This window comes from Lithobates pipiens, unplaced genomic scaffold, assembly GCF_037356315.1.
Source record: "Lithobates pipiens isolate NorthernLeopardFrog02 unplaced genomic scaffold, aLitPip1_a1.2 Scaffold_25, whole genome shotgun sequence".
Classification (NCBI taxonomy): domain Eukaryota; kingdom Metazoa; phylum Chordata; class Amphibia; order Anura; family Ranidae; genus Lithobates; species Lithobates pipiens.
This window is the reverse complement of record NW_027507787.1, coordinates 227,923,859-227,946,901: the sequence shown is the minus strand read 5'-3', so window position 1 is coordinate 227,946,901 and position 23,043 is coordinate 227,923,859. Positions and strand designations below refer to the sequence as shown.

The window sequence follows — 23,043 nt, the reverse complement described above, 5'->3', positions numbered from 1 at the left end:
GATTTATATAGCGCCAACAGTTTGCGCAGCGCTTTACAGCATAAGGGCAGACAGTACACAATACAAATCAATACAGGAGGGACTAGAGGGCCCTGCTCATTAGAGTTTATAAGCCAGAAGGGAGGGTCAAGTTGAAACAAAAGGTAATAACTGTGGGGGATGAGCTGATGGAGAAAATGAAAATACAGTTGTTAGGTGTGGGTAGGGTATGCTTCTCTGAAGAGAAGGGTTTTCAGGGATCATCTAAAAGCTAATAAAGTAGGAGATAGGCGGACAGATTGGGGTAGGGCATTCCATAGGATTGGAGAGGCTTTGCATCAGTCCTGGAGGCAAGCATGGGAGGAGGTGATGAGGAAGCTAGAGAGCAGGAGGTCTTGAAAGGAATGAAGAGAACGATTAGGTTGGTATTTAGAGACTAGGCTAGTGATGTAGCTGGGGTGAAATTGTGGATGGCTTTGTACGTAGTTGTTAGTATTTTGAATTTAATTCTTTGGCCGAGTGGAAGCCAGTGGAGAGATTGACAGAGAGGCATAGCAGACACAGAGCGATTGGTAAGGTGGATGAGTCTGGCAGCAGCATTCATGAAGGATTGAAGAGGTGATAGACTATGTTGAGGTAAGCCAATGAGAAGGGAGTTGCAGTAGTCGAGGCGGGAGATGACCAGCGAGTGAATTAAGAGCTTTGTTGTGGTTAGAAAGGGGCATATTTTGGAGATGTTGCAGAGGTAGAGGCGGCAGGATTTGGACAGTGATTGGATGTGTTGCTTGAAGGAGAGGTCAGAGTCCAGGACTACGCCTAGAACCTTGGCATGTGGGGGTGGGCTTATGGTTGTGCCATCGATTTTGACAGTGAGATCAGGGGAAGGGGCATATGTGGGAGGAAAAATTATAAGTTTGGTTTTGGATTAGATTGAGTTTGAGGAAGTGGTGTGACATCCAGACTCAGGGCAGGACTTAGGGTGCTGGGGGCCCCTGGGCTTGAGTCACTTTCGGGCCCTACCTTCTATATTAATTTGTCGCCATCTGGTGCCGTAACAATATAATCGATCCAATCGTTATTTGAAGTGCCAAGCTACTTTTAAAAGGTGACTGGTACCATAGACAGCGTAAAATGCTAAAAAAAAGTAATAATCGATTACCGATTGAAGCTTGAAAAGCTTTTTTCCAATAAATAAATAATGATGAAAAAAGTTCAAAGTGATCAAGTGTTTATTGCAATGCACAAATGTCTTGGTCAGAATGAGAACATAAAACACTTATTTACCTGGAAAAAATATTGAAAAACTTGAATCAACTACCTTGTAAGGTTGCAATCATAACAAATCAATTGCAAGAATATAACAAAATAACATTGAACTTATATGTGGCACTGGGGACAGATGGCACTGAGGACAGGTGGCACTTATACATGGCAGTGGCACTGGGGACAGGTGGCACTGATGACGGATGGCACTTAAACGTGGCACTGGGGACAGATGGCACTGATGACAGATGGCACTTATATGTGGCACTGGGGACAGGTGGCATTGGGGAAAGATGGCACTTATACGTGGCACTGGGGACAGGTGGCACTGATGAAAGATGGCACTTATACGTGGCACTGGGGACAGATGGCACTGATGACGGATGGCACTTATATGTGGCACTGGGGACAGGTGGCATTGGGGACAGATGGCACTTATATGTGGCACTGGGGACAGGTGGCATTGGGGACAGATGGCACTGATGACAGATGGCACTTATATGTGGCACTGGGGACAGGTGGCATTGGGGACAGATGGCACTTATACGTGGCACTGGGGACAGGTGGCACTGATGAAAGATGGCACTTATACGTGGCACTGGGGACAGGTGGCACTGATGACAGATGGCACTTATACGTGGCACTGGGGACAGGTGGCACTGATGACAGATGGCACTAAGTACAGATGGCACTTATACGTGGCACTGGGGACAGGTGGCACTGGGGACAGATGGCACTGGGGACAGGTGGCACTGGGGACAGATGGGACAGATGGCACTGGGGACAGGTGGCACTTATACATGGCAGTGGCACTGGGGACAGGTGGCACTGATGACAGATGGCACTAAGTACAGATGGCACTTATATGTGGCACTGGGGACAGGTGGCACTGGGGACAGATGGCACTGGGGACAGGTGGGACAGATGGCACTGGGGACAGGTGGCACTTATACATGGCAGTGGCACTGGGGACAGGTGGCACTGATGACAGATGGCACTAAGTACAGATGGCACTTATACGTGGCACTGGGGACAGGTGGCACTGGGGACAGATGGCACTGGGGACAGGTGGCACTGGGGACAGATGGGACAGATGGCACTGGGGACAGGTGGCACTGGGGACAGATGGCACTGGGGACAGATGGGACAGGTGGCACTGGGGACAGATGGGACAGGTGGCACTGGGGACAGATGGGACAGGTGGCACTGGGGACAGGTGGCATTGGGGACAGATGGCACTTATACGTGGCACTGGGGACAGGTGGCACTGATGAAAGATGGCACTTATACGTGGCACTGGGGACAGGTGGCACTGATGACAGATGGCACTAAGTACAGATGGCACTTATACGTGGCACTGGGGACAGGTGGCACTGGGGACAGATGGCACTGGGGACAGGTGGCACTGGGGACAGATGGGACAGATGGCACTGGGGACAGATGGGACAGGTGGCACTGGGGACAGATGGCACTAAGTACAGATGGCACTTATACGTGGCACTGGGGACAGGTGGCACTGGGGACAGATGGCACTGGGGACAGGTGGCACTGGGGACAGATGGGACAGATGGCACTGGGGACAGATGGGACAGGTGGCACTGGGGACAGCACTTTACACTGTTTTTTTTTATTTTTTTTACTCACAGTGAAATGCACGTCGCTCTCCCTCCTCACAGGCTGTCTCTGTGAGGGGGAGAGCCGGCGATGAGAGATGATCTCATGATATCATCTCTCATTGCCATTGGACACTCAGATCAGTGCTAAATGGCCGCTGTGATTGGCCATTTAGCATGATCTGTGATTGGCTGTTTGGCTGTGTCCAAGGGACACTGCCGAGTCGACACAGTACTTCCCCGATGCGCGCCCGCGGCACGCATCAGGGGAAGTAAACGAGAGGAGGACGTCCAGGGACGTTATAGCGCGGACGCCTCGTGTATGGGCTGGCGGGGCTCGCGGGGCCCCCTATTGGACGGGGCCCATGGGCTTGAGCCCCGTCAAGCCCTATTGAAAGTCCGGCCCTGTCCAGACTGATATATCTGATAGTAAATTAGTGATACGTGAGGAGACAGAGGGAGTGAGCTGAGGGGTAGAGAAATAGATTTGGGTGTCGTCAGCATAGAAGTGGTATTGGAAGCCATGGGAGGCTATCAGTTAACCCAGGGAGGAGGTGTAGATTGAAAATAGGAGTGGTCCAAGAACAGAACCTTGGGGGACCCCAACAGAGAAAGGAAGAGGAGAGAAGGAAGTAGAGTTATAAGAAATGGTAAAGATGCGGTTGGATAAGTAGGAAGAGAACCAGTGAAGAGTACAGTCACGGAGACCAGAGGTGTGGAGTTTTTTGAGGAGGAAGGGGTGGTCAACCGTATCAAAGGCAGCAGAGAGGTCCAGGAGTAGGAGTACAGAATAATGTTGATTGGTTTTGGTCGTTAGTAGAACGTTTGTTAGTTTTAGGAGAGCAGTTTCTGTGGAGTGTTGACTGAAGTGGATCACGAAGGCTATTGTCAGCGAGGTGGACACTTAGTCGGTTGTAGACCATGCGTTTGAGGAGTTTGGATAAGAAGGGGAGCAAGGAGATGGGGCGTAGGTTGTTAGGATTGGATGGGTCCAGTGAGGGCTTTTTAAGTATGGGTCTGACAAGTGCATGTTTTAGAGAGTTGGGGAAGATGCCAGAATAGAGGGAGAGATTGAAGATGTGGGTTAGAGAGTGTAGTATAGAGCCAGAGGGTGAACGTAGCATTTGTGAGGGAACAGGATCCAGAGGGCAGGTGGTAAGGTGGACATTACCAAGTAGTTTAGCAACTTTGTCTATAGTGGTGGGGTTGAAAGAGGGAAGTAATGATTGTGCCTGTGGGCATGAAGTGTAATGCGTGGAGGGCATCAGAACAGTAGAGCTCTCCACGCAAATTGTATCAATCTTCTGTTTGAAGTGATTGGCAATCTCCTGGGGCAGTGAGTGAGTTGGCGGGTGGAGGCGGTAGAGGACGAAGTAGAGAGTTGAAAGTAGAGAAGAGTTGACGGGGACGGGATGATAGGTTGCTAATGAGAGTGATAAAATAGGTCTGCTTGGCAGAGAGGAGTCTGGAATTGTATTTTTGAAGGGCAGATTTATAGTGGTTGAAATCTCTCTGAGACTTGGTCTTATGCCACAGGCGCTCATGAGCACGACTATGTTTTTTCAGACTTCTAGTAACATCTGTTTGCCAAAGTTGAAGAGGTCGGGGCTTGATTCTGTATGTAGTGAGGGGGGCCAGTGAGTCCAGAGAGGCTAGAAGTGAAGTATTGTAGACAGATATGGCTAGATGGTGCAGGATAGGGGTGAGATTTTGTCGTAGAGGTGGTTGATAGCAAAGTAGAGAAGAGAAGGGTTGAGATGACGTAGGTTTCTGCGGGTAACTTTTACACGATTGGAGGGAGAGGAGAGTGAAACTAATAAGGTGGTGATCAGAGAGTGGGAATGGATGGTTAGAGAGGTTGCATGGAGTACAAAGGTGAGAGAAAACGAGGTCAAGGATATTGCCTTCGGTGTGAGTAGGAGCATGTATCCACTGCTTCAGGTCAAAGGAGGAGGTTAGGCTGAGAAGTTTGGAAGGGGCAGAAGTGTTAGTATTAATAGGGTTGTTGAAGTCCCCGAGAAAGATTGTGGGGATTTCAGAAGAAAGAAAGTAGGGTAGCCAGGCAGGGAAGTCATCAAGAAATGTTGATACTGGTCCAGGGGGCCTGTAGATCACGGCTATCCTTAGAGAAATTGGAGTGAAAACGCGAATGCAGTGTGCTTTGAAAGAGGTGAGTGACAGAGAGGGAGGTGGCTGAAGTACCTGAAAGGTGCTATGTGAGGCTAGAAGGATTCCGACACCCCCTCCCTTACATCCATTGGATCGGGGGGGGGGAGTCCAAAGAAGACCACCATGGGATAGGGCAGCAGAAGACAGTGTCAGATTCATGGAGCCAGGTTTTGGTAATGGCGAGTAGGTTAAATGAGTTGGCGATAAAGGTGTCATGGAGAGAGGTGAGTTTGTTGCAGACAGAGCGGGAGTTCCAAAGGGCACAAGAGAAAGGGAGTCTGGTCTTAGGAAGAGTAGATAGAAATGGGAACTAAATTGTGTTGATTGCAGCTGCTGCCAGAGGGTGCAGGGTGATTGGTACAGTTTAATGATGGAGGCCCAGGGTTTGGGGATATATCTCCAGAGGTTAGGAGAAGCAGGAGGGTGAGGGAGGTAATATGGGAGTGGGATTTATATGAAGGGACATGCCCCAGGGTCTTGGAGATTTTTAGTGTGTGTGGATTTAGAATTAGCAGGAGTTGGGGGGTGCAGTAATAAGGAGAGGACAGAAGTGAGGGTGATAGATTATATATATATATATATATATCTACATATATATATCTCATAACCTGATGTCTGTGTGATGTTTTCCAAAGTATTTTCTTGTGTCCCTTCGCTGAAGTGCATTCGCTGAAGTGCAGAGTCAGAAGTGCTTCCACTTATAGAAATCACCTCTTTGACAAAGAGCCCCATTTGCAAATGTGCCCCCTGCAATAGCCTCCACCAAAAAGAAGCTTATCTTTATACTGATAGGGGTGGGGTATGGGTGAATTTCAGTTATAACTCAGGAGCAGGGGCGGATCCATTGTCAAGTCTCAGGAGGGGCACTGACAGAATATATATTTTTTTTGCGAGCAATTTATCGGGGAATTGGCTGGTGTTGACGCTTCAATCATCCTGGCACCATGATTGTTATGGTGTCAAGATGATTGAAGCGCATTATTTCTATTATTACATTGTTATATAGAATGAAATAGTTCAACTCAAAATAATGCAGAATCAGAGGGAACCCCAAGTGTGTCAGTTGCCACCAGAGTGAAGTCAGGCAGCAGAGAGATGATGTAATCTCTCTGCTTCCGTCAGCTGCACAGTGAGAGTGGAACTTCAGGGATGCAGGGCGGGCGCTGGGTGGTGAGAGATGATGTCATCTCTCTGCTCCCCTCTCCCGCTGGTCCGCTGGTTGGCCAGCTGCCAGCTCACCTGCCGAATGGCCCGCCTGCTCACCCACTGAGCCGCCCACGTGCTCACTCACCCACCCACCCACAGCTAATTTCTGGGGGGGGGGCAATTGCCCCGTTGCCCTCTCCCTGGATCCGCCCCTGCTCAGGAGGTAATAAAGCTCGGCTGGTCAACAGGGCAAAATTGGAACTTCAGAAACAGACAAGCAAGAGGGCACTAAAGTTAGACGGGCCATAATTTTGGGTAAGACAAGGGAGATAATAAAGCATTGTAATGTGGACAGGTCTACAGACTGTTGAGCAAAAATAACATATCAGCATTTTTTTTAAAAACACATGAAAAGCAGATAGCAGTGTTTCAGTTTTTGGGTGGAGATGGTTCAGTTAGCAGTTATGCCAGTTGTAAAACATTACTGACCCATTGCACAAAGATCAATTGTATGAATGTAGGCTGTTGAGGTCTATACATCAGGCTGGCACCTTAAATGCAACCTAGTGCTGAATGAGAATTTTGCAGATAGTCTTAACTGTGTGTAGTGTTACTATGAATACATTTTGTGAACGTCGCTTCTAAGCAGATATACATTTTTTTTTTTTTAACCATGCCTTTTTCTGTCTTTTAGGGGGTATTAAATCACTACAGATGTGATGTCAATTATTGGATTGGACTGAGTAGGGTAGAAAATGGCTGGGTCTGGACCAATAAAACACCGTACTCGGAAACAATGTAAGTTTAATTTTAAAAGTGTAAATGCTGGTTCAAAGTTCAAATTTGGGCCAACATTTTTTGTTTCAGCTGCCCATTTATTTTCCTGAAAACTCTGGTAGAAAGATTTTATTGCATTAATTTGTACTTTATAGCAAATTATTGCCTGTCCTCTAGTACATAACCCACATAACCTATATACTGTATCTGTACCTCCAAAAAATCACTGCTGCTACTTTAACCCCTCTGTGAACAATTACCATAAATCAAACAATATAGTGCGCAAATCACTAGTAGCGCAGTGAAAAAAACATATAAACAAATAAAAATAAAAAATACATTGTGAAACAATATATATATATATATATATATATATATATATATATATATATATATATATATATATATATATATACAATAAGGTTCACGGTGTTTAAAGTTTAAAAAAAAAAACCTTAAAACACAAAAAAAAAAACCTTAAAACAGAGTCCATTGCATAAAGTCCCAAGAAACATCAAATTAATTTTATAAACACAGTTCACTTCCGTATCTTCTTTCCACTTTAAACATATACCACTAATGGTGTCTACGGTGACTACCACCAATCACTCCAATCCAGTGTAACTAACCAAATCCTATTGCCTCTCATATTTAAGATAGGCAAAAGCGCTTTAGAACAGCATCCAGATTCGTTTTGCCTATTCATAACAAATACCCATCCTTCAGAACTCTGCTTTCAGAGTAACATTAGGTTCATGATATGTAGGGAATAAAAACGCTCCCAATATTGTAATAAAATCCAAAACTCCTATATTTTATTTCATATAAAATGAGGCTCATCGGACAAATTCTTGAAACCCAGCATGACATAATTCATATGACCGCTGTATTTACATTGAATCAGTAAACTCAGAAAGCTGCTGGGATCTCACCATCATACTCGGCCATTAGTCTGACATCACTTCCTGACACATCACTTCCGCTACTTCATTTCCTGTTTACGCCCATCCACATCCCAAAATATTTTGTTTTTACTGACTTCTTCCAAGATCACTTGGAAGAAGTTGGTAAAGATGAAACATGTTGGTATGTGAATGGATATAAACAGGGTGTGACTTAGCAGAAGTGATGTCAGACCAGTGGCCAAGTATAATGGTGAGATCCCAGCGGCTTTCTGAGTTTACTGATTTAATGTACATACAGCGGTCATGTGAATTACCGTATTTATTTTCGTATAACATACACTTTTCCCCCCATTAAAATCAGGGGAAAATCATGTGTGTGCATGTTATACGCCAATATAGGGCCTCAGAGGGGAAGGAGGGAATGAGCGCCGCCAAAATAGAGCTGCAATCTCCGGTGGAGTCGGCTCACAGTCACACCCAGTCCCGCCTCCAAGCATTGACGTCCCACCATTAGACTGGTGTTATGTCCATCATAGGAGTCAGGCCAAGGGGAGGGATTGGGTGTGACGCTGAGCCGAGTACACAGGATATCCGGCTCTGTCTATTTCGGCAATTACAAGGCTGCAAATGCGCACTGATTAGGCTGTGATGGGCACTGATCAGACTGCAATGATGGGCAAGGCTGCAGATGGGCACTGATCATGCTGAAATGATGGGCAAGGCTGCATATGGGCACTGATCATGCTGCAATGATGGGCAAGGCTGCAGATGGGAACTGATCCTGCTGCAATGATGGGCACTGATCAGGCTACATTGATGGGCAAGGCGGCAGATTTGCACAGATCAGGCTGCAATGATGGGCAATGGTGAGGCTGCAGATGGGCACTGACCCTTACTTTGCTTCAAATGTGTTGTTTTTTCCCCTGAAACGTCCCTCTTAAAATTAAGGTGCGTGTTATACACCAATAAATACGGTATGTCATATGTGATATGCTGAGTTTCAAGAATTTGTCTGAGCCTCATTTTATATGGAATAAAATATAGGAGTTTGGGATTTTATTACCCTTTTGGAAGCGTTTTTTTCCTTGCGTGTTATGAGCCTATTACACTGAAAGCGGAGTTCTGAAGGGTGTTTGTTAAGTAGAAGCAAAACTAGTCTGTATGCTGTTCTAAAGCACTTTTGCCTATCTGAAATATGAGAGGCAATAGAATCTGGTGAGTTGCACTGGATTGGGGTGATTGGTGGTATTCACTGAAGTCACCATTAGTGATTTATGTTTATGGTGGAAAAAAGACACATTAGTGAACTTTGTGTATATAAAATTACTTCAAGATTTCTTGGGACTTTATGCACAGACGCTTAGGCTCATTTCACACTGCCGCGACTTGGAATCCGAGTTGTGAGACCCCAAGTCACGTGACATGTGAAATCCTATGTTAGTCAATGAGACCTGTCTTGGCACTACTGGAGTCACTCTGACTTTAGAAACGGTTCCTGAACTACGTCAAGGCAACTTCTATCTGACTTGTACCCATAGACATTAATGAAAGTCGCCTTCAAGTCATATCCTCATATATATTGATACGATTTGAATCTGACATTACAGAAATTTCACCGAAATTTGCTTCAAAGTCGCATCAAGTAGTACTCAACTCGCCAGGAAGTTGCCTGGCAAAGTCACACCAAGTTGCACAACTTTCAGGCCACGGCAGTGTGATCCGAGCCTTAGGCTTTGTTTTTTTTTTGTTTTTTTATTCAGTTTGAGCACAATGGACGTTTTTATATTATATAATATTTTATTTTTTATTTTATGTTTTTCGTTTTGTTTATGGGTTTTTCACAGCGCTACTAGTGATTTGAGCACTATATTGTTTGATTACTTTATGAAATCTATAGAGATATTTCATCATTTCAAAAAAATATTTTTTGATCTTAAGTTTTTCTACTATCAGATCTATAAAAGGAAGCAGAATTCCTTGATGGGAATAACCATTGCCTTTTTAAAATGAGAGATAGGCAGTTCCACCAAGGGTGGTGTAGCCCACTGTTTGATCGATTTCCCAGGAAAATGATATGGGGTGGAGCACTAACTGGAAACAGAAAGGAGCTGATCAGACTATGGCCCCTTTCACACATGCAGACCGTATGTCCTTATTTCATCCATCTGTTTTCGGATGAAAAATGAACATACATGCATGTCTATGGGATAGCGGGTGTCAGCAGATGAACATCCACTGACACCCGATATCATCCGTCTCTGCTATGTTCCGATTCTGTAGACAAAGGAAAATCCTATTTTTCTATTCATCTGCAGAGCGAATCGGATGAACACGGTCCGTGTTCATCCGATCCCCCATAGAGGAGAGCGGAGAGCTGTCATCCGCCGGCTCAGTGGAGATAAATGGAGCGATCCCCACTGAGCAAGCAGATATTCACGGGGCAGATCATTACACATCCGTCCCGTGTGAAAGGGGCCTAACTCTGTTCTCTAGGCAGCAGGTCACCAAACTGCTGATGATCAGGGAAGACTTAAGAATGACGTTTCAGTCTGCAGGACATCCAATAGATGCTAAGCCCTTAGAAGTACCAGTAGGATTTTCAGGCTACTTTTACATGGACATCATGCGTTCAGTCATGTTTTTTCAAAGAAAAAACGGATTCAGTTTACATCGTTTTGCACATCTCTGTTCAGTTCAGTCTACATCCGTTTTTGCATCCATTGTTAGTTGTTGCAGAGACCAATCAGACGTGACAAAAGTATAAACAAAAAACAGACATAAACAGAACAGATGTAAACAGATGACATCCATTTACATCTGTTCTGTTTCAACGGATCTGGACTTTGGCTGCTCCTTTTAACAAAACAGACCCGAATGGACATGGATGTAGGCGAATGAACAGATGATCATCCATTGACATACATCGCAGTTCAGTCTGGATCCTTCTGAAAAATTAACACACGGATCTGGACTGAAAGCCCCCAATAAGACTGCCAATGGCTTCTTTCTATCTAGAGAAAGAATAGTCAAACAGCTCCCCTTAACTCAGAGTGGAAAAATAATCAACCTCAGTTGCATGCACCTTTAACTGAATCTGCATAGTCTGAAACTGTCAGCTGGTGAAATGGAGTATTCTGTATGGCCAGTGTAGGTGGCCATGGTCTGATCTAACACCCTGGACAGCTGAAACTTCCTTGAAGTAGGAGCTATATCCACGTTAAGGAATAGACTTCTATGCTGTCCTCCAGTGAACACAGGGAGAAAAATGTAAAGTCACTTTAAATTCCTTTTTAGAAAGAGATCTGTCATGTATTTAATTTTTAAAACAACAGAACTTTATTACCAAATATGTTTTTTTCAGCTTTAAGATTGAAAGATTGGAAATTACCCCTGGTCATTCAGAGCATGTTTTCCTGAATCATGAAGGTGTTAAAAGTGGAAGTGGAGAAGATCTAAACAAGTGGATTTGTTACAAGAAGATGGAATAGGGTTGCCACCTTTACTTCAAGCCAAACCCAAACTCTTTACTGGCGCACATAATTTTTTTTTTAGCATACGTTATAGATAATAGGATTGTAAAAGACCTTGGAGTGGGAGTGGACGGGGTTGTGAGATCTACTCTAAAAAAAAAGTGTTTTGTAGCTTGAAGCCTGAACTTAGTCGGTCAGTTAGCTACTTTATTTTTTATTTTTTTTTTTACAAAAAAAAAAAATTCTTGATGGTATTCACTATTGTGAGTTTCAATTTCTCTTTGAAGTGCTTATATGAATGTTTATCTGTGAGATCTGCTTGCACTGTCTGTGATGCTTAGTGTGGCAATTGCCCCATGCATAGCTGCTGAAGCGTTGTATTACCTTCTGATCTAGGGGGTCAAAATTAAGGGGGAGCTGCTCTCTTTAGGTGTGAGGCATGGAAGAAGAATTTATAAATGTTAATATTTTTTCACATGAATGGACTTAAAGAGGAAGTAAACCCTAGTGGGTTTTACTTACTCTTTTTTTCCCTGAAAAAAGAAAGCATAATGGGCTACTGTGCATCGCATAGTAGCTCATTATGTGTCACTTACCTGAAACCGAAGCCCCGCGATATCACCATTGTCCCCACTAGCAGGGAGCATCCATCTTCACCCCTCTTGCTTCCGGAAAGCACGTGCGAGCCACCAGTCACGGCATGACCCCTATTAGAAACGGCACGATGTGCCCTTTCTAGAGTGCGCATGCACCATAGTCATCGGCAATCAGCTTTTTCGTAAATATCTCCTAAACCGTGGTGGTTTAGGAGATATTTCCAGCACCTACAGGTAAGCCTTAATATAGGCTTACCTGTAGGTAAAAGTGGTTGTACAGCGTGTACAACCACTTTAAGTTATTGCACAGTTGGTGTTCACTTTTTGTAGGTATATGTATATAAGGAAATGATTATTCACCTCAATGGAGGATAATAAATGACATACTCAGATACATACATTTTTTTAGTTAATCACATGCATACACACACATACTCAAATGCATACAGATACTAAGATATATACATATGCTAAATTACATACAGTACATGCGCACACACATATATACACTCAGGGGAGATAATGGGGTCCCTGTCCAAGTGAGAAGGGATTCCTGTCCCCAGGAAAGATGATGGGGGCCCTGTCAGGACAAGATAAGTTCTTTGCGAGTCTTTTCCACACCCTCAACCCCATGCTAGAAGGAAAAGTAATATTGGGTGGGAATTCGAACATCGCATTTGAACAGGGATTGGACAGAACTAAACCTCTGGGACAAGAGCTCACTCGCCCATGCAAAGTCAGCCATAGGGTAGCAAAACTGATACATTCACAGGGCTTGCAGGATGCAGGGAGGGAGCTGAATCCAACCACAAGGGACTACACACACTATTCAGCCCCCCACAATACTTTTGCAAGAATAGACCACTTCTTTATACAAAGTCATCTGCTTCTCTTAGCTGAGCGATCCCAGATCAGAGACACCATTCTCTCAGACCACGCGATAGTTAGTCTGTACATACGCCTCATGAGCCTGGCCCCGGGCTTTAAATCCTGGAGACTGAATGACTCCCTCCTCACGGACCCTAGCAGGGTCCCCATTATAGAAAAGGCACTAGAGGAATACTTTAAACTGAACACGACCAAACGACACATCTATGGAGACAGTTTGGGCTGCGCACAAGGCATTTATTGGGGGAGAATTCATACAACTGGCCAAACAATTGAAAAAAGAACAATCCGCTGACATCGACAGACTAGAAAAGGAATATGCAGCACTGAGAGCACAACATAAGAGAAACCTCTTGAAAGAAAACATTCCCCAAATAGATAAAATTTAATTGGAACTTAACCTAGCCCTCACGGCACGTGCGGAAAAAAGCATCAGGTGGAGTAAAAATAAATACTACACACAGAAAGATAAAATTGGCACCATGCTCGCCTCCAAACTGACCCCCAGACCCCGATCTCACAATATGCCCCTTATAAGAATCCCAGGGTCGGGCCTATCAACCAATCCAGTGAAGATTCTGGAGGCTTTCCAATCCTTCTACACAAACCTTTACTCCGCGCCCCCGCCTAACCATAATGAGGCCATCAACTCCTTCCTAGACAAACTGCCCATTTCCAAAGAACACAGGGACATTCTTGAAGCTCCCTTCATGGAAGCGGAAGTCCTTGACACTATAAAGGGATTAAAATGTAATTCGGGATAAAAAAATTATTCGGTGGGGGCGTGGCTTGGCTGAGCTCAATGGCGGACGTCTAACTGACTAGCTCCGCTACCTCAGGACGAATACTTCCGCCTACAGAGGGATTTCTCACCCGCTATCTCCCTACAAAAGATGGGAACAGCTTCCAGAACCTCCTCCACATCTCGGTCCCATTCTCCGCGCAGGAACTCCAGCGGACAGAGCCAACAAATACCGGAGATGTTCCGCACACAGAGGGGAAACATGGCGCCGTCCCGCCACAACTCCTCACAATTAGTGTCTACACATTCTCCTCAGAGAGAGGATATCATCTTGACGGACACTGGACTCCGGGATTCTCGTACTACCGGTCCTAATAACCAACAACTCCCTGAGGTAAACCCATCCTCACACATCAGTATGCAGGACCTAAAACTGATTGCTTCGGACATAAAAGACACCCTATCGGCGGCCATTGCTGAACTACGGGTGGATATTAGAGCTCTATCTGATCGTGTGCTTCAAGTGGAAAACCGTTCTGATCAACACGACCTGCTTCTTCGTAAGTCCACCAGGAAAATTGACGGACACACAATACAAATGAGAGACATGCAGAGACATTTAGAGGATTTGGACAATAGGGGGAGGCGACACAACCTTCGTATCAGAGGTCTCCCTGAGGCCATTGAGGGAGATCAAATCCCCATTGCTGTCACCTCCATCTTTAACAATATACTTGACCGACCTCCACAATCAATTGTTGAAATGGAAAGAATCCACAGAGCCTTGAGACCTAAAGGTAGGGACAACGACCCCCCTCGAGACATTATATGCTGCCTCATAAACTACCAGCTCAAAGAAGGGGTGCTCGAGCAAAGCAACACATACTGCATGACAATGCCCCCATACAAATCTTTCAGGATCTCTCAGGCATTACCCTGCAACATCGCAGAGACCTCAAACCTCTCCTGGAGGTGTTGAGAGACAGGAATATAGCCTACAAATGGAAATTTCCTTTTTGCCTTACTGCCTCAAATCTTGGACGAATGGCTCATCTAAGGCCGCGTACACACGCGCGGACTGTTTGCCCAACCTTGTTCGTCAAACAGTTTCGGCAAACAGTCCGCTCAAAATTTGCATGAGCGGACTTGCCCACACACGAGCGGACTGTTTCAGCGAACTGTTTGCCAAACAGTTCGCTCAACTTTTGAAATGAACGGACTCGCCCACGTAAGGAGGAGGCAAATCCGCCCATTTCGAGCGCGTGTACAGGTAGGCGGGGCCCGCGAAGGAGACGTCGCGGGCTCCGCCGCCTGGAATGGGCTTAAAGGGGAACCCCAACGCCGAAAAAAATCGGCGTGGGGGTTCCCCCAAAGTCCACACCAGACCCTTGTCCGAGCACGCTACCCGGCCGGCCAGGAAAGGGGGGCGAGCGAGCGCGCCCCCCCTCCTGAGCCGTACCAGGCCGCGTGCCCTCAACATGGGGGGTGCCTTGGGGAAGGGGGGGCCGCGCGGCCCCCCCACCCCAAAGCACCTTGTCTCCATGTTGATGAGGACAAGGGCCTCTTCCCGACAACCCTGGCCGTTGGTTGTCGGGGTCTGCGGGCGGGGGGCTTATCGGAATCCGGGAGCCCCCTTTAAGAAGGGGGCCCCCGGATACCGGCCCCCCACCCTATGTGAATGAGTATGGGGTACAATGTACCCCTACCCATTCACCTGTGAAATAAAGTACAAAAAAAACACAACACAGGGAAAAAATATTTTATTGCACAGCTCCGGGGGTCTTCCGTCTTCGGGGATCTTCTCGCCGGACTCCTCCGCTATCTGTGTGTAGCTCTTTTGCTAGCGGAGGAGTCCGGCTTTCTTCCTCCCCGCCGCCGGCCTCTTCTCCCGACTTCGGGGGTCTTGTCCCCCTCTTCGGTTCTTCTGCCGGGCCACTGCGCCTTCTTGTAGCTCTTTTGCAGGCGGTGGCCCGGTCTTCTGTCGCCGCTGCCTTCGGTTCTTCTGCCGGGCCACCGCGCCTTCTTGTAGCTCTTTTACAGGCGGTGGCCCGGTCTTCTGTCGCCGCTGTCGTCGCCGCCGCCGCCGCCGCCTTCCGTTCTTGTTCTTCTTCTTGTTCTTCTTCTTCTTCTCCTGGAGATGTTGACTCGACGAGCTCTCCGGCCGGAATGCCAGGGACACGCTCCGCTGCCACTTATATAGTGACAATGGGGCGGTGTCACATGGTATATGTCACATGGGTTGGTCACATGGGTTGATGTCACATGGGGACTATGACATCGTAAGGGGGCGGGGTCACCATGTGACCAACCCATGTGACATATACCATGTGACACCGCCCCATTGTCACTATATAAGTGGCAGCGGAGCGTGTCCCTGGCATTCCGGCCGGAGAGCTCGTCGAGTCAACATCTCCAGGAGAAGAAGAAGAAGAACAAGAAGAAGAACAAGAACGGAAGGCGGCGGCGGCGGCGGCGGCGACGACAGCGGCGACAGAAGACCGGGCCACCGCCTGCAAAAGAGCTACAAGAAGGCGCGGTGGCCCGGCAGAAGAACCGAAGAGGGGGACAAGACCCCCGAAGTCGGGAGAAGAGGCCGGCGGCGGGGAGGAAGAAAGCCGGACTCCTCCGCTAGCAAAAGAGCTACACACAGATAGCGGAGGAGTCCGGCGAGAAGACCCCCGAAGACGGAAGACCCCCGGAGCTGTGCAATAAAATATTTTTTCCCTGTGTTGTGTTTTTTTTTGTACTTTATTTCACAGGTGAATGGGTAGGGGTACATTGTACCCCATACTCATTCACATAGGGTGGGGGGCCGGTATCCGGGGGCCCCCTTCTTAAAGGGGGCTCCCGGATTCCGATAAGCCCCCCGCCCGCAGACCCCGACAACCAACGGCCAGGGTTGTCGGGAAGAGACCCTTGTCCTCATCAACATGGGGACAAGGTGCTTTGGGGTGGGGGGGCCGCGCGGCCCCCCCTTCCCCAAGGCACCCCCCATGTTGAGGGCACGCGGCCTGGTACGGCTCAGGAGGGGGGGCGCGCTCGCTCGCCCCCCTTTCCTGGCCGGCCGGGTAGCGTGCTCGGACAAGGGTCTGGTGTGGACTTTGGGGGAACCCCCACGCCGATTTTTTTCGGCGTTGGGGTTCCCCTTTAAGCCCATTCCAGGCGGCGGAGCCCGCGACGTCTCCTTCGCGGGCCCCGCCTACCTGTACACGCGCTCGAAATGGGCGGACTTTCCGAGCGGGAACAGTTTGCTCATTTCGAAAGTAGCCTACACACGGGCGGACTGTTCGCTCAAACACAGTTTCAGCGGACAGTTTTTCGGAATTTCCGAAAGACTTTGTCCGTCCAACTGTCCGCTGAAACTGTCCGCTGAAAGCCCACACACGGGCGGACTGTCCGCCCAAACACTGTTCAGCGGACAAGGTTGGGCGAACAGTCCGCCCGTGTGTACGCGGCCTTAGAGTCCCGGAAGATCTACCCACCTTTTGGATAACCTTAGGGATCCCACTAATAGAGGTCCCTAACTGGTATTCCAACTTTCGTCCTCTACTGGGTAGATCAGATAAGTCCCAACCTGAATTGATGGAAGCTCAGGAAGCGGGATACCGTAGGCGCAGGTCTCCGTCGAATACCAGGATGCACCGACACTCTGAAAATCCTCAAAGAGTGTACAGCCCTTCCATATCCCCCAGATCGCGTAGAGCGACGAGAGATTACTAAAAAGCTAAGGACCGCTACTTACCTGCGAGCTATTGCAATACTCTCCAATGCAGAGTCACTGCTTCCTTTCTTTTCCCTTACCTTTTTTGTCCCACGACTGTGGGGGTTATGTTCATTAAACCTGTTGATGTTCGGAAGCTCATGTGCTGTTGTGGGATACTCCACATTTACTTTATTCGTTATCTGTTTATTATTACGGTAGACCCGATTTATTTAACTGTGTCCATTCTACGCTACGAAAATCGAAGTCAGTGCTGAAACTACATTACCCAGCACACACCTGGAGCATAGTACGCTGTGTTGCCACATGACTCTTCCTGCGTAACCTCCCGGATGTTTCATCCTCTGTCAGATGATGCCAGTCACATGCATTAGTGATGGGAAGTTCGGATCTTTAAAATGAATCGGTTCATTTCAAACTGCTCACTGAAATGAACCGATTCAATGAATCGATTCTTCGGTTCTTCAGTTCACTTGCTGAGTCTACTGACAAGCAAGTGAACCGAAGCTCTGATTCAACCTTCTTAAATGAGTAGAATCAGAAGACTGATTCACACAGAAGGTTGGCAGGTCCTGGTAATTGACAATTATTCCATTGTTGTCAGATTAGCGCAGTGTCATGCATTTTGGTGATACACAAACAGCTGTGTTAGGCTGGGTTCACACTTGTGCGATGCGGGAACCCTGCGATTCCACGACGGGTTCCTGCTTCGCACCCAACTCACACGACAGTTCACAACGACATATGCGAACTGCTGGGGAGTGTCATACAATGTTAATGGCACCCCCATTTCAGCTCGCATGTCGCACTGCGAAGTGTCAGTTTGGACATGAATCGGATCACATGAGTGCTATGCGATCCGATTCTGGTGCGGACCAAAAAAAGGGTCCTGTGCGAGTTTAGTCCGAATGCGATACGATTTCAACCATACTATCTGTATGGCTGAAATCGCATTGCACGGACATCGCTTGTGATTTGCACTGCAGTGCAAATCGCATGCGATTTTGCACTATGCTGCAGTGTGAACCGGCCCCGAGCCTAGGTTTCCGCAAATTTGATGGATAGCAATGTTACCTGTGACGTTGCCCCAGAATGCAGTTCACATGCACACAAACCCCGCTTTTCATTTAGGCTCCGTTTCCACTTGTGCAACTTGTCCTGCGACTTGGGACTGCAAAGTTGCATGACAAGTACCCGATTTCCAATGAGTACCGTTCATATCTGTGCGACTTCAAGTCACAGCGACTTCAGAGTAGTCCCTGCACTACTTTGGTCCCATTGTAATGTGACTTGAGGTCCATAAACCTCCAGAATACACAGGCATGGCTTCAAGTCGTGGCAGAATCGTGCAACTTTCTGGCTTTTCAGGCTAACGCAGCCTGAAAGTTGCACAATTCTGCCGCAATTTTGATGCGACTTTAAAGCAATGCCTGTGTATTCCGGAGGTCTATGGATCTCAAGTTGCATCAAAGTGGGACCAAAGTAGTGCAGGGACTACTTTGAAGTCGCACAGATACGAATAATACTCATTGGAAATCATAGAGCACAAAGTCGCAGGACAAGTTGCACAAGTGGAAATGGAGCCTAAATGAAAAGTGTGTTTTTGTGCATGTGAACTGCATTCTGATGGGCCAACTTCCCAGTTAACATTGCTATCCATCAGATTTTCCCATAGTCTTTACAGCGCATGCGCAGGAATGATGATCAGATTTTACTACCACTACCATGGGCGAAGTACCCCTGGTAGTAAAATCCAATCGTTAAGGCTATTTTCACACTTGTGCGACTTGAAAGTCAAGTGCTTTTGCCATGATTTTTGCCATGACTTGAAGCAATGTCTGTGTAATCTTGAGGTCTCTGCCACAAGTCGCATCAAAGTCAGACAAAAGTAGTACAAAAACTACTTTGAAGTCGCACAGATATGAACTGAACTGGTTGGAAATCATGGGGTGTGACTTGTCATGTGACTTTGCAGTCTCAAGTCGCAGGACAAGTCGCATGAGTGTGAAAGGGCCTTAGGCTGTCCGTACCGCCTGATCACTGCTGCTACCTCATTGGTTTAGTGTATTGTTTTACTGGTGGTGACTCGTGGTTCTTTCAGTGTACTGGGTTCTAAAAACTGATACGATTCTTTAACTCGGTAACTTGTACGATTCTTTAACTCGGTGTACTGTGTACTCCTGGCTCTTGTTTTAAGTTTGTATCCAGTTCCTGAGTGTCACTGTGTTTTGAGTCAGCTGATTGGTTGCAGGGAGGGGCGGAGCTCTCTCACTCTAGGATGATATTACCACTGCCAGCTCTGCTGCTCTGCTATGTACTGAGTGCAGAGTGAACTGTTTCAAACGAATCCGTTCACTGAAAAGAATCGATTCATCCAGTTCACTAAAAAGAACCGATTCAAAAGAACGATTCGTTCATGAACTGGACATCACTAACATGCATCGGTTAACACCAGCAGTTTCCAGAATTTACGTGCAGATCTGTTTTGTTTTATCTGTGCGCTGTCTGCTGCTTTATGCTCTGCTAGGAGAACCACATGGACCTAACTTATACTCGAGCAGTGAGTAAGCACACACTACGAAATACTGTCATTGTCATTGCCTGCCTACTACTCGTTCTCAAGCTCAAACAGTTATTAATGTTTGCTACGATTTGACTACACTGAGCTTGACCTCCTTACTATGGCTCCTCTAGGCTGACTGAATTTTTTCATAGCTGACAGCTCTGTGTCCATAACGACGCGCAGAAATGCCTTATCTTGTCTCGGCTATGCTGCATTATGCGAGACCGGCTACAGATACAACCTGACTTTTGACCTTCGGCTTACGGGGAGTTTATCCCTTATCCTCACGCACAAAAACATTTTCATGTTGGCATCTCCGGCTCAATAATGTCAAAAGCGCAGTTTGTTACATGATTTCACTTAATAATATTTTTTTTCTGCTCCCCAGAGATGTGCTATTTACAATGCTACACGTCGCGCTGACGGTTGACGCTTACTGGTTATGTATAGTACATATAGTTTGTATGTTAAATGCTCTGATAGCAAGTGTCTTCTTTTACAGGTCAAAAGTTTTGCATTTACTCTGTTTTCTAAAATTTTTATAGACATGCATTGTATTTACATGTCACGCTTATATTCTGTAACTGAACAATACATCCTTAGACTTCTACTCTCCTACTATCCCATTTCTAGCTCATTACTACGTACATTTTTCCGATACTCACCATAACATGCTAACCATAGGTTAAAATCTACCATAGGACTAAATGATATCACCTCGACAGTTTACCTTGTCTTCTTAGTCCTGAATGGCGGAGTTCCACGACTTGATTTCCTTCTTACCTAGTCTTTCATTGGACTTGGCAACAGCCAACCCCCACGTACTGGCGGAAGTGAGTGAGTATACATTATTTAGGTGTGTGCTCTCTCCGGCCACCCGACACTATATTGATTTTTTTTTTTGTGTCACTCAACCAGTGACCCTCACGTCATTTCCCCCTTACCTAATTCGACTTTCCAAGCGGATTACCCCCTCCATCTGATTATCTAACCCCCCCCCCTCCCCCCTGTTACTAAGCCTTCCTCTTCCTTCCCCCTATCATGGCCTCTTTACCTCCCCCCTTTACTATGACGGACTCAACCCCCATTACTGGTGACCCCCCCCCTACAGGTCCTTCCGCCACCATCCATTAAATTATACTCTCTGAATATTAGAGGTTTGAACATTCCCGAGATCCAAGCTTCTGTATACCCTGTATAGAGCAAAAACACAAATAGCCCTTTTACAAGAAACCCACTTTCGTTCAGATGCTATCCCCAAACTCTACAATAAACATTTTCCCACAGTATACCATGCGACAAATGACCACACTAAATCTAAAGGAGTTTCTATCTTAATCTCGAAATCTTGCCCCATTACTATTACCGACACTTTAAGAGATCCTCAGGGAAGATTTTTTTTTATTAAAGGACGGGCACACAACCTCCCTATTATGATAGCTAACATCTATGCCCCCAATTCTAAACAGGTGACCTTTTTTAGGGAAACCATGGCCCTTCTTACCACATTTCAATCAGGCATCCTCCTCTTGGGAGGAGATTTCAATGTTCCCTTGACACCCTCTCTCGATACTTCCAATGGCACGTCCTGTCTAAAATACCAAGCACTAAGGGATATCAAAACACAACTTCAAACCTTGACCCTTCATGATACCTGGCGCACTCTTCACCCAAACACAAAAGACTTCACCTTCTTCTCCCCCCCACATTCAAAATATTCCAGAATTTACCACTTCTTCCTTTCGCAAGCGGACATTCATTATTTGACCAAAGCCACGATCGAGCCCCTTTTGCTCTCCGACCACAACCCCATCACGGTTACCCTTATGTTCGCACAAGGTAGCCCCAGATCTGTTGTCTGGCGGCTTGACGACTCTTTACTTCTTGACACAGAAAATAAGGCCACAATCGGGGAATGTCTCTCGCATTATTTCCGGGAGAACTCCAACCTCGAGACGCCACCTGCATCGGTCTGGGCAGTGCATAAATGCGTCATACGCGGAGTGCTTATCTCCCTCGCAGCTAAAAGACACAAGTACCAAAAAGCAACTCTAGACTCATTATATTTGCGCATTCAATCTCTCGAACGCTTACATAAACATACTTTAGCTGAAACTCGCCTTAATGAACTTATTGCTACCCGGGAACTTCTTTTGGAAGAACTCCAAAAAACTCTTTGTCGTAAATTTGCCTTATCCAACAAAATCTTCTATGAATTTGGTAACAAGGCGGGTAAATTTCTAGCGAGAGCCTTACAGACTAAAAAAGCGAGACACACCATACATAGAATCGTGACGCCTAAAAGAGACTCTATAGTAGCAACGGATGCAATTGCGGAACAATTTGTGAAATACTTTCACTCATTATATAATCTTCCACCGCCTTCTCCGCTTGAGGCGGTGGGAGATAGATCGGAGCGAATACGGGAGTTTCTGTCTAAATTCTCCCCACCCCCTATTGAATCTTTCGATCAACAGGTACTGGATTCCCCCTTGTCTAAGGAAGAAGTGCTCCTCGCCCTACAACAACTTAAAGCTGGTAAAAGTCCAGGCCCAGATGGCTTATCTGCGGCGTATTATAAAACATTTCCCGATCTGTTAATTCCTCACTTCTTAAACACCTTTAATAACCTCACCTCCCGCACTCAGTCCACTACTGACCTTTTACAAGCACACATTACATTGATCCCCAAACCTGGGGAGGATGATACGCTAATCCCTAACTACCGGCCTATCTCTTTACTCAATGTGAATATTAAGATATATGCTAAAATTCTTGCAAACCGCATTGTACCCTTGCTTCCCCACATTGTTTCGACTGATCAGGTCGGTTTTGTCCCCGGCAAAGAAGCCCGGGACAACACCACCAAGACCCTGAATATGCATCATTGGTTGACCACGTCCCGGAGCAAAGGCTTCTTTTTATCATTGGATGCGGAGAAGGCGTTCGATAGGGTGGCATGGGACTACATGCTATCTGTCCTTCAACATATCGGTCTACCCTCGCGATTGATTCAGATGATATCGATCTTATATTCCACCCCTACCGCGTGCATACGAGGCAATGGCCGCCTATCGAACGCCTTCTCCATCAACAATGGCACACGTCAGGGATGCCCACTTTCACCGATCATCTTTATTTTAACCTTAGAACCATTACTCCGCATGCTTAGAGATAACCTAACCATCCAAGGCATTAACATCAACAATAA

At 46.5% G+C, this 23,043-nt stretch overlaps 1 protein-coding gene across 1 annotated transcript in view; it reads left to right on the top strand.

The window, feature by feature from the left end:
- LOC143929837 (C-type lectin domain family 2 member B-like) overlaps nucleotides 1-11,465 on the top strand; it is a 138,147-nt gene extending 126,682 nt beyond the window's left edge. The window contains exons 5-6 of the mRNA XM_077453811.1: nucleotides 6,865-6,968; nucleotides 11,214-11,465. Coding sequence (XP_077309937.1) covers nucleotides 6,865-6,968; nucleotides 11,214-11,340 — 231 coding nt within the window. The 3' untranslated portion in view covers nucleotides 11,341-11,465. The remainder of the gene's footprint in view (nucleotides 1-6,864; nucleotides 6,969-11,213) is intronic.
- The last annotated feature ends 11,578 nt before the right edge of the window (nucleotides 11,466-23,043 follow it).